At 33.5% G+C, this 12,918-nt stretch overlaps 1 protein-coding gene across 1 annotated transcript in view; it reads left to right on the top strand.

Moving 5' to 3' along the window:
* Positions 1–12,918, top strand: part of LOC132013797 (sodium channel protein type 3 subunit alpha) — a 107,044-nt gene that overhangs the window by 53,614 nt on the left and 40,512 nt on the right. Inside the window, exons 12-14 of the mRNA XM_059394095.1 lie at positions 5,283–5,573; positions 11,116–11,463; positions 12,467–12,599. Of these exons, the coding sequence (XP_059250078.1) occupies positions 5,283–5,573; positions 11,116–11,463; positions 12,467–12,599 (772 nt within the window). The remainder of the gene's footprint in view (positions 1–5,282; positions 5,574–11,115; positions 11,464–12,466; positions 12,600–12,918) is intronic.

The raw sequence follows: 12,918 nt of genomic DNA, 5'->3' as shown, positions 1-12,918 counted from the left end.
TGCCTCTGAACCTTGTCAAAAAAGTTGTCCAGATGTGAATGAGACTATTTCTAGATTCTATTCTGTTCAATTGATTTGTTTCTCTTTAGAGGAATACACATTCTCTTTATTACTGTAGCTGTTTAATAAATCTTGAAATCGATATTATCGCTCTTCATTTTTTTTTCCCAAAGCTGTTTTAACTATTCTAAGTCCTTTGCAGCTTCATGGGACTTCTGGAATCACCTTGTCAATATCAGTTCCATTAGTTTCCATTGCTATGTCTTCAAGTTTACCATGTTTCCTTCTGTAGTGTCTGCTATACCAATAATCCCATAAAGTGCATTTTTCATCTCAGTTTTTGTAATTTTCATTTCTAAAACCTTGACCTGTATCTCTTTTATATTCCCCATGTCTCTAATATTTTGAACATACAGAATATAGTAACTATTTAAAGTCCTTAAAGCCCTTTTCTTCTAATTCTAATATCTGTTTCAGATCTTGATCAGTTTTAAATTTTTTCTTCATTACTGGTCATATGTTCTTGATCTATCTTTCTTTCCTTCTCCTTCTTCTTTTTTTCATTCCTGACAATTTTCAGTTGAATTCCAGACAGTATTAATTTTACCTTTTTGGAGTGCTAGATATGTTTGTCTTCCTATAAAGATTCTTGATCCTTATTTGGGGACATTAGTTACATTACTTAAAAACAGCTTGATCCTTTTCCATCTTGAAACCTCTGAAGATTTGTTAGGTAGGACTCGTAGAGCATCTAGTCTAAGGCTCACTGTTCCCTACCACTGAGTGAAGAAGCTTTTGAATACTCTAGCCAGTGCCCCATTAATGATGTGTCTTCAAAACAAGTGTTACATACATTTTGTCCATTTTAGTGGTTGTTTCAGGATGGAGAGAAAATCTGTCTTAGCCAGAAGCAGTAGTCCAAATAACTTTTGAACATAGTGACTTTTTGATAGTGATTTTTTTTCAGATGGACAGGTCATTTAAAGCATTATTTGAATTACAGTAGATTTATAGATTCAATGGGTAGAGTTAAAATTTAAGTTTTTAATAATTCTGAGTTACTCTTAAGATGCACAACATATAGTATTAAGTCCTTTTTTTCTGAGGCATTTTTTGGTGAGACAGGGATTTGACAATGAATTGTTTAGCTGGTTACCCAGCCCAACCATATTCTTAGTATTTGTTAAACATACTGGCTTTGCTATTTTCATCTTTGATGAAGCATCTTTGATGAATTGATGCTTCATTTCATCTTACCACTGGGTACAGAGTAGTATCATGGCTATAGTTTAGTGATTTTACAAGGAAAGCTTTAAATATGTTTGGTGATACTTAAAAACCTCATAAAATATACCTCATGCTTGGCAGAAAGTTCTACTATATTTCAAGTACTTAAAAGTTTATTTCAGATCACTATTATATATAACTATATCACTATAAATAAAACACAATTGTAAGATAATGAAGTACATTAGCTATTTACAGGACTAATTATTTATTTCAAAGTTTTAAATAAATATGGGAAATAATATTTGTAGGTTGTATTAAATGTATTTTAAAGCATTGGATTATTCTACTTTCAATTATAAAAAGAAACAGAAATGTGCTTAAAAAATACTATAGTACAGGAGTAGGAATACATTCTGAAATTCAGCCACTTTAGGGTAAAATATAGCATCAATTAAAAGAGTAGAAGATTTTAAATTTAGAAGTAAAAGTGCACAATGTCTATTAGAAGTTTAAAGAATCTAATTATCTATATCCTAATTAGGTCAACTAAAAATGTGCATTCTTTTCACTTAAAAGTCAATTATTGGATTCCATGATTTGGCTCAGCTTTAGCTTCCTATGTACAAAAATTTACGCTGATCCTAGGGTGACTGATCCCAGTGTTTTAATTTGGACTGAGACAACACAATACGAATCCAATTTTACCTCCTTACTGAGAACACAGGTAACAATGCCCAGTAAGTAACCAATATTGAAACAGAGGAAGGTGTTGGAAGCAGACAGAGGAGGAGATGTAGTCTACCCATGAGATCACTGGTGCTCCACCATAACTTACATCTTATTAACCACCTGTCACTCTTCAAAGGTACCATCTAGCCAATGACTTCATGAAGCCTAGCATCACTTCCATTTTCATTTAGTATCTGTTGAAGGGCCTCCTAAAGCTAGTCATTGTTTAGACATGAAAAAGTAACAGTAAGCTCATTGAACTCACAAGTCAAGTGTAACTTTAAAGGATGACTGAAGACAAAACCCAACAACAACAAAAAAAATGTTTTATGTTGAATCATCATAACTGTGTTTTGCATTTAATTTGTGATCTTTAATTTGTTAATGGGGCCTAACACAACATATCTCATAGAAGTTTATATAGGTCTGATAGGAAGAATTTTATAGTAAGCTTTGGGACAAAGTTAGAAATATTGGCATTTAAGAGAGCCAATATAATTAGAAGTAAAACTGAAACAGGTATTATAGTTAATGTCTTGAAATTTGAACAGGTTTGTTAAACTGGATTTATGTTTAAAGTGAAGTATAATTAGAAGCAGTCATGTGGATTTATTTTTTTAAGGACACACACATACAGTGAGTTATAGAGCTTATGTTGAATCACACAGAAATGTTATAAGGAGAATTAAATGTTACTCCTTGAGTAAATATTAAGCATATATTTGTTATTTGTTACAAGAGGAATTCATCAAGAGGCATCTGGGTGGCTCAATTAGTTAAGGGTCTGCCTTCAGCTTAGGTCATAGTCCCAGGGTTCTGAGATCAAGCCCCGCATTAAGCTCCCTGCTCAGTGGGGAGTCTGCTTCTCCCTCTCCCTCTGCTGCTCCCCCTGCTTGTGCCTTCCCTCTGTCACATAAATAATTAAAAAAAAAAAAAAAAAAGAGCAATTCATCAAGCCAGTGAAAGCAATACTCTTAGTCTAAGTAAGCAGAACATTGGTCTTGTCACAGAGATGGGTAGAAACAGGTACAGACATAAGAGGTGACAGGAAACATCTGCCTTTGAGCGAATTGGCAAATCACTGGCAGTGGAACAAGTGACAGATTGAGTTGATATGTGACACAGAAAATGTGTTGTGTCGGGAGGTTACCATTGTTGCCTTAGAAATGCTTTAGTTCTGAGTTATTTGAACTGTTATCCAAAATAGGTAGGGAAATCATGTCTTATGCAAAACAAATTCCGGAAGTGATTTAAATGAACAAGAGTTTCAGGATTACAGCAAAGGAATATTACCACCACTTCCTTTGTTTCTAACTACAAACAAGTCAATAAATGATTAACACTATGCATTGCACTATGTTACTGTGTATACAAAGTGGAAAAAAGAATTAAGAACTTGATTTGGATAAAAATAAATATATGTATATTCATTCCTTCAATAAGTGCTATATATTATGTATTTTTATGTATTAAGTACTAAGCAACTACATTGAACTTGCTACAAATAAGTGCCTCATTTATTCACTTTATTTTATATATACTTACATTAGCCTCATTTGACAAAAGGCCTTTAATATTTATCTTCCATTACTGACATTAAAAATAATATTAACCATCAAGATAAAAAATCTGGTTACATGACTGTATGTAATTCCATAAATACCCAAATTCTGAATTACTGTTCCATTTAATTGCTAGGCATAGTCCTATACTGAGTCTTAAATTGAATATAGTATTCAATATGAACAAATATCTGTTTTATGTTTTATGTACATTTTACATTGCTTAGCCCAACACACATATTTATTACTTATGTAGTACTGTGGTTCCCATCTCTGAGATCACAATAATCTTTGAGAATTTGTATTTATAGTACCTTTAGTCTAAACCTCTTTTTTTTTCTTTATAATTGTAGTTGAGATGAGATTCAGAAATGGAAGCTACTGTGGAGGGTTTGCTTCTCCTCAGGAAGAAAAAAAACAAAAAGCATGTGTTGTCAAGCTCATTATATATAGTTTTATCTTCTTTCCTAAAATATTTCTGTTATACAGACCATTCTGACACAGAGTCTTTTGTGAAACCTTGAAAATTCAAGTCTGTACAGGTCTTCCTCTTCCCCAACACCACCCCAGTGTTTGAGACAATTGACAGCATAATGCCTTTTTCATTTTTATTCACCAAACATTCACTGGACACTTTTTATGTCTGGTGACATACTAGACAATGTGTATAAACCCATTTGACAAAATTCCTACCTAGCATATATCTAGTGGAGAAAATAAAACAAAGTGGGTAGATAAATTAGAGCTGTCAGTATTTAATAATGACATATGTAAAGAGTTGAAACAGTATTCTCATAATTAATTTCCACTTCCATGATTATATTTAAAAACAGGAATATGCTTAATGAGAACTCAGCTTTGATAGGAACTATATCACTGTTTCATATCCTCTAGTCATGGTTAGATCACTTCCAGTCTAAAATTACTATTCATTACAAAACAATCTGCCGTGCTTCACCTTAGAGATGGTTGTTTCTTCAGTATATACAAAAATTCAAAATGATAAAATATACTTAGTGATGAAACATAAAAAGAAAATCTTTAAAGAAAATCTCATAATCCCTTAAATGATTATTTCAGGTACTTATTGATTGATATGTTAATCATTTGTTATTTATAATAATAATAGATATTTTATAAACATTAAAAAAATTAAAGCTAAATGTGCAATGTAATAAATTAATCATGTTCATCTCTGGGATTAACATAACCCCAGGGATGTGAATGACAATAGTAAGGGAATTCAAATGGAAGAAGAGGTCAAATGAGCCAATATATTCCCACTACTTCTATCTATGGGTAAAATAGTAGACACTTTAAATTCTTTGAGTTCACAAAAAGGGAAAAGAGAAAGTCTTAGACCTAGATTTAGAAGGAAAAAAATACCACTCAGTTGTTGGGATGGAATTGGAACAGTAATCAGACCAGCAACCACCACTAAGAGAACATTTGTTTTTAAAATGTAGAAGATATTTTTAAGAGATCAACTTTTCTTGAAAATGAAGCTAGTCTCAAAAGAGTTGTTTTTTTAAACCTCTTGAAGAGATGTGCTAAACCAGACTTTTCTTGCCTTAATGGTTAGCATATTGCTTTACACTGTTTTAAATTGTCGTTATTAAGTAAACTCTCTAAAACACAATGAAGTGACCAGAAGGCACAATGGTTACCTATTGTTCACAGTCTTAATGACAACATTTCTACCATAGTCGACTGTTTTTAAAAGTACTTGGTGTAAACAGTGCCTGACTTTGTCTTAAACAGGCAGTTGCAGCAGCATCAGCTGCTTCAAGAGATTTCAGTGGAATAGGTGGGTTAGGAGAGCTCCTGGAAAGTTCTTCAGAAGCATCAAAGTTAAGTTCTAAAAGCGCTAAGGAGTGGAGGAACCGAAGGAAGAAAAGAAGACAAAGGGAGCATTTTGAAGGAAACAACAAAGGAGAGGGAGACAGGTTTCCCAAATCTGAATCTGAGGACAGTGTCAAAAGAAGAAGCTTCCTTTTCTCCATGGATGGAAACCGACTGACTAGTGACAAGAAATTCTACTCCCCTCATCAGGTATGGTTTTCTTCGAAGAGCTCCAGTTCGTTCTGTCATTACTATTGCTTTGTAATTACTGTATATTGTTTTGGTATATTTTTATAATATCTGATATAAATGAGGGACAGGGAACTACCATTTAACATGATTCTTTAATTTGTATCATAAACTGTCTTTAAAAGAGACTTTTAAACCATTAATAACTTTTAAGGCAATCAGCTTTAAACAACACAATTTTGAGACCATGTTTCTTAATTTTCAGTTTTTGGGGGGTTAGGGGAGTAAAACTTAGCTATCAGAACTCAGTGAGAGTTTGGCAATCTCTTGTTTACCTTTTTCCTTTTGAGACCTCAAATGAACTTATTATCTCTGCATATGGGTGTCTGCCTTTATTGTCTGAGTTGTAATGGCCACATATGCATGAATCAAAAAAAAAAGTCTCTGGATTTTGCCTTGATCTTTTGATATGTGAACCATGCTGTCATAAGTCTCCATTATGCTGACATGGTGTCATGCTAAGAGACATCAGAATGAAATGATGACCTAAATGCTCTAGGAAGAGACCTAAACTGAACACAGTCTATTTTTGCTCTGACTTTATGCCAACTACACAGTTCTTCAGCATATTTTCAAGTCGAAGAGGGAAAGTAGTTTTAACTTTGTTTGTTAACACATTTTATGGGTTACATAATGTAAGGAATAAATAATTATGAATTCTGTGATAAGTAAAGTTATGACTTTGAACACTATTTGGTTCCACTAGAATTTCATGTGCTATGAATTATTAACTCTTCTAATCATATTAATCTGGGTCAGAATATACCCTAAAAATAATGCTTTGCGGGATACTATATAATTAAGATAAAGCAAAAAACTATATATCAACCAAGAGGTATGATATCCTTCTTATAAAGAACAAAAACCTTTTTTAAAAATTGGAGTGATAAGCACAAATTCAGCATAGTGTTTAGCTCTTGGTTGGGAGGAAGGACCATATGCAAGGTGTCAATGAGTGTTTATCATTTGTATTAAATATGTAAATAGAATTTTAAAAAAATAAACACCACATTAATAACTTGAATTCCCATAGTAAGACAAAATAGAGGTGCACACATGAGAAGTTGAAAGATAAAAACGATTTTCCTCCAGATAATGCCAATATCAAAAGGTCCAATTATTATCTTGCATAAAACAAATATAAAGTATGGTTTAAATAAATACAACACATTTGGGATTAACTGGAAGCTCTACCGGGCAAGTTAGTTTCTCTGACTAGATTTTTTTGTCACCTTGATTTTGGCATTAATTGGACTATAAGAGTCATTAGGATTAAGATTATTTGACACTATACCATAATGACTGACCTCATTGAAGCTTGTGTTCATATCTCAACTCTCAAGTGAGTCCTGTGACCCTACTCAAGTGATTTGTATTTTTGTAAGATTTCTGTAAAAGGGGGTAATAATGTCTACCTTAAAGAGTTGTGAAAGATTAAGCAATATATAGAAACCTTATGTGACAAATAGTAAAGCTCTTATTAAGTTAAAATTGATGAATGATTCCAAATGAAGGAAACTAAAAACTTTTGAGTAGTTGCAATTACCACAAAGGTGTATGCACAGTAGCAATATTTACATAAGCATATTTATAAGCTTATATTTTTGCATATTTTGCAAATTTAAGCATTTTTTTTAAAACAGTACTGTTTCCATCCTTGTTTCATTACCACGCTCAAATAGAAATTGGATTAGTGCATTCAGCCAATCAACAAATATTTAATGAACACCTACTATGTGGCAGAAGTAGTTCTAGAAAATGAAAATACTTTGTGAACCAAAGAAGGATACAATTCACTGACCTCATAGAAATTTATACTAAAGAAGAAGATAGACAATAAATAAGATAAATAAGTTACAGACTATGTTACAGGGTGATAAGTGCTATGGGAAAAAATAAATCATGAAAAGGGGATCAGGAGCACTAAGTGGATGTAAGAATTTTAAATAGGGTCATTTGGGAAGTCTTCACTGTAAAGGAGACATTTAAGCAAAGATTTGTAAGGAGGCAAAAAAAGAGATTATCTCCTTGAAGAGTATCCCAGACTCAGGGAAGAGCCAAATGTAAGGCCCTGGCAAAGCAGTATGCCTGGAATGCTGAAGAAGCAGCTGGGAGGCCTGTGTTGAGTGAACCACAGAGATGCAAGAGCCCAGAGAAATTAGGTGGCAGACACAGTTTTAATACTAAAAACAGAATCAGTATATACATATGTTATATGTAGTTCATTTTACAGTATTTGTAGATAGATAGGAGGTAGGTAGATAAATGGAGAGATACACAGATATAGAAGATATTTCAAAAGTAAAAGAAAGATCCTATGAACCGATACTTACAAATCCCAATAAAGACAGACAGGGAGCATTAACACAATTCACAAGCAAAAATATACCAGAAGCAGTGTATGATTTCTGGCTGTATAAACAAAAAAGAGTTCTGTGATAGTAAAAAGAATCAATGAAGGTAGCATAGGAATAGGAAGCATAAGATGGACATGGCATGCATTTAAAACAAATTTATCTTCTGAAAATGTCAAGGCCACAAATTATGGGAATGCTGCCCTCTACTCACATAAATTTTTGAATGTTGTTTTACATTTACTTCATTATTTTATCTTCAAATAGATAAATCATGTTCATAGTACAACATGGAAAGGTACTTAAGGGTGTACAATGCAAAGTGAATCTCCTCCAAAGATTTTAGCTATGTTGTTTGGACACACCAAGACAATTTATTTTAAACCAGAAGGTTTGCTGCTATAACCAGTTATAGTTGTTGATTTATTGAAAACTCTGATAGGTACAGACAGTTAACTTGAAATTCTATTAAGTATTTCCACTAGAACATCTTTACATTCTCTGCGTCATCTTCCATCTGGACTCTTCCCAACTGACTTCAAGTTCAATCCCTACATGCAGGACTGTGTATTACAGGCCTAATTACTTCTATTTTCCTTTTTGTTAATGAAAATTATGAGAGAAAGTTCATATTTACTTTCTCGGAACAAGGCAAAACATAAAAAATAAAGATACCTGGGATTCATGTTTTGCCATGCCTGAGGCAAAGAAAAATGGCCTTTTGGTCCTTAAAGCATAAAAGCTTGTTTTCCTTAGAGAAAGGGCTGCCACAGCTGTGGGTATTTCCTCTACTTTGCTGAATCTTCTAGTGTGTTATTTTTGGTTTATTTTCTCTGAATACTATTTTTGTTATCTTCTTTTTCGGTCTCTGTTGCCTTGAAAGCTGTGCTCATACCCATTATTATACTTTCCAAAGAGTTAACAGAAGTTTCAAATAAACTTAAAATTCTGGAACGCCTTTGAAAACACCCCAACATAAAAACATTCAAATTAAAGGCCACGTACCAGATACATTATAAACACGTACATACACCATATTCTCTCAACCAATATCATACAGACTGATTTTCAGTTTCCAAAGATAGTCGCTGAACATATGCATATTAAGATGATTACACTGAATCATCCTAGGGGTTAATGCAAGACAAAGTTATGATTCTTCCAGTACCTGCATTAGAATCACCTGGAATGTGTATTGAATATTTAGATTCCAGAGTCCTATCCGCTACTTACTAAATCCAAAAACAAAAAACAAAACAAAAAAAACCTGGAACTAAAAATACACACTAAAGTTTTGAAACACAATTCTGATAGTAGCCAGTATTATACTGATAATTAAAATTGAGTCTAAGGAGAGTAAAACATCACCATTCTTTATTACTGGGGGTTAAGTTTAAGTCTTCATGATATCTGATTTCTTGATCACTTTGATTAACTAGAAAATCAGTCTAACTACTCTCTGACATCGGGTAGCCAACTGTGTGCAAACCGAGTGTCACAAAGGCACAGTCTCAGGTTGGACAAGCTGGATAACGAATAATAGTTTCTGTGGATATTTTAACTAAGACCAAAACAAGAGCACATTTCTTAATGAGTAATATCTTTCCAGAACATCACTATGACAGAGGGCAACAACGATTATTCTGATTCTTTGCAGTCTGGGAAAAGCCATAAAAATAAAGCTAAAAATGGGGCCTAAGAAAATCAGCATGACCTAATTAGGCAGATGATCCAAAAATAAATTTGATGGAGTCTGTCTTTTCTATGTTTTGACCCCCACTAAAATTATTTTATTTGGCTTTATATACTGACTTTTGGACTAAGAATGGGAAGGTACAGGAATATTTGCTGTGGTCATATGGATATATATGCATATATGTGTGTACATATATATACATATATAGGTATATATACATACAAGCATACATATATATAAAACCCTGGCTATGAAGACAGGTGGAGGAGGTCACGAGAGTCCAAGCAGGGGGCGCAATGGGGACTGTCATTGTTAAGAAAGAGGACAGTAAACAAAGATTCCACAGACTGAATAGAGATATTTTTGAAAACTATGATGAAGGCTAGAATAGAGATATTTGGTGCTGCTGGTTTAAAATTCAACCAAAAGGTTAAAGAATGGATTTCATGTTATATCTTCATTTTCTAGTACCAGAAACCCATCTGCTCAATTTATTTGTGAACACATGTAATAAAAAAGTTCTGAATCATCCAGTTCCTTCTAATAAAATTAAAGTGAATTCAGAAGGATAAGCTGTCTTCTACATCACCCTCTTTGGTAAAGTCATGTACATACGTCTTGCTTTTTTAATCTAGTGTTGAATTTTAAGTAATAATAGCAACTTACATGGCACTTCAGGAATTCTCTCTGTTGTGGTTGTTAGTACACATATTCCCTTAAGGTGAATCACTAGTAGCTATTTAGGAAACTATTAGCAAATTCAGAAGACAGCATCATAGGTAAGCTTCATGACTTTTATTCCCATGTGGACAGAGACAAACAGATTCAGAAAAAGAGTAAACTAATTTCCTTTTAGAACTGAAAAGAAGAGAGTAAGAGATAACAGTTTTGTTTTTAAATCATTATCTAGAAGTAATACATTTGATTCAATATTTTAAATTTGAGCCAACACTCTCTCGAGGCATAATTTAAATTCCAAGTTGCATGTCCCTCAGATCATAGCAACTCAGTAAAAGTCATCTACTGTTTGTTTTACCACCACTTCCTCCAAAAAGAATCATTTGTCCTTTCCAGCATCATGTTCAGACCGGTAACATAATGGTAACAAAATCCACCTCACAGTATTACAGTTAAGATCAAATGAAATGGTTGTGCACTTAGCAAATTGCAAATTAGGATTCCTAATCAGAAACAAAGCAAAACAAAACAAAACTCTTTATACTTCAACTAGTATTGTGATCTTTAATAAAAATATCAAAACATATGAGTTCTCTTTAAACTTGATTTATATATTTTAAAAGCATAAATAAGAACTATTTATATAGTTCAAGAGCAAGACTATTCTAATCCAAATGTAAATCGATTCTGCAATATTAAGACTTTTGTTAAGTAACTGTGTTTCTGTCCCCCTCCCCTGCCCCCACAATTCCTTTCTTCCTTGCTCTCTCCCCAGTCTCTGTTAAGTATTCGTGGCTCCCTGTTTTCCCCACGACGCAATAGCAAAACAAGCATTTTCAGCTTCAGAGGACGAGCAAAGGACGTCGGTTCTGAAAATGACTTTGCTGATGATGAGCACAGTACATTTGAAGACAGCGAGAGCAGGAGAGACTCACTGTTTGTGCCGCACAGACATGGAGAGCGACGCAACAGTAACGTTAGTCAGGCCAGTATGTCATCCAGGATGGTGCCAGGGCTTCCAGCAAATGGGAAGATGCACAGCACTGTGGATTGCAATGGTGTGGTTTCCTTGGTGGGTGGACCGTCAGCTCTAACCTCACCTACTGGACAACTTCCGCCAGAGGTGATAATAGATAAGTTAGCTATGACATTACACACCAATTTGAAATAATCAAAGCCTGGGCGGTTTAGCCTGTTATACCATCCTGCTTCCCCAAAATGAAATGCCCCAAAAATAATACTCAATTTATTGAATGAAAAACAGTAAATCTTTAGAACCAATTGAATCGTATGGGACCATTACCTTCCAAATGCCTTAGTTTTTAGAGTCTGAGAGAAAACATATCTGCAAATTCAGTAAACCTACCAATACAAAATAATGGGTACTGTGATAACTAAATTGTTATTATAAATGTATGCTCACATAGAATTATATAATTATTCATATTCTTTAAATTTAATGTACTTAAAATTTACTATTATCGAGACCAATATGTGGATAATAGGCAGTTTCCACACAAATATCAGTATTATATGCTAAAATGTTTTTATATGTATTAAAATGACTCTAAAATATTTTGATTTCTTGTAGGATGGCATATAGAAATAATCAAAGAAATCTCAGGAAAGCACACACATTTCATTGTACATCTGTGTTTGTGCATGGAAAAAAATTGGCCCATATACGTCAATATTGTCAATACAGCTTCAAAGAAAACACTCAAGCCTTGCAACATTATAATCCTACTATTTTGGGGGGAGAAGATTGATCTAATTATTAATCATTGTGATAAGCTGAAAATAATCTGCATTTGAGTGAAATGAAACAATATATGATTTTAGCATGCTTATGAAAATTTCTCTGAAAATTCCAACAGGTTAATTAAAACATTCCTGCAACAAACTTGCCCTGTACAATTGCATCTAACTGGTGAATTCTTGTTAAACACTATCACCTGTGATAATTTTTCAAAAGTGTTTATAACTTAATAAACGCAATATGTTATTATTACTTGAAAGTTATTACCTAGAAAAACTGCATGTAGCATGATTTTCCAAAGAAATGCTATGTGGTATTATATTATTCATTGAAAGGGTGGTTTGAACCATTAGTATTTGGTTTGCAGGGCACCACCACTGAAACAGAAGTCCGAAAGAGAAGGCTAAGTTCTTACCAGATTTCAATGGAGATGCTGGAGGATTCCTCTGGAAGGCAAAGAGCCATGAGCATAGCTAGCATCCTAACCAACACAATGGAAGGTAAGAAGCAAGACATGAGATAGCTTTACATGATTATATATGCTTTGTGGAACTATTTCTTCATCTCATAGAATTATCAAAGTCAACTACCCAAGATCAGAATGGTGTAACAGACCTAGGTAGATGATACACAAAATATAGTGTTATCACACTGGTTACAAAAACCAATACTGTTCCTTTTTCTTTTTAACTCCTTATCTTGTCTGCACAGTGGTAGTCCCCCACTCCATATTATGTCAGTGAGTTTTTATCATTATGTTACATTATCCTTAAACAATCAGAATATACATTTCCCTTCTTAAGTTTTATATGTAAAGGC

This window comes from Mustela nigripes, chromosome 3, assembly GCF_022355385.1.
Source record: "Mustela nigripes isolate SB6536 chromosome 3, MUSNIG.SB6536, whole genome shotgun sequence".
NCBI lineage: Eukaryota > Metazoa > Chordata > Mammalia > Carnivora > Mustelidae > Mustela > Mustela nigripes.
This window is presented reverse-complemented; position numbering and strand designations above follow the sequence as displayed.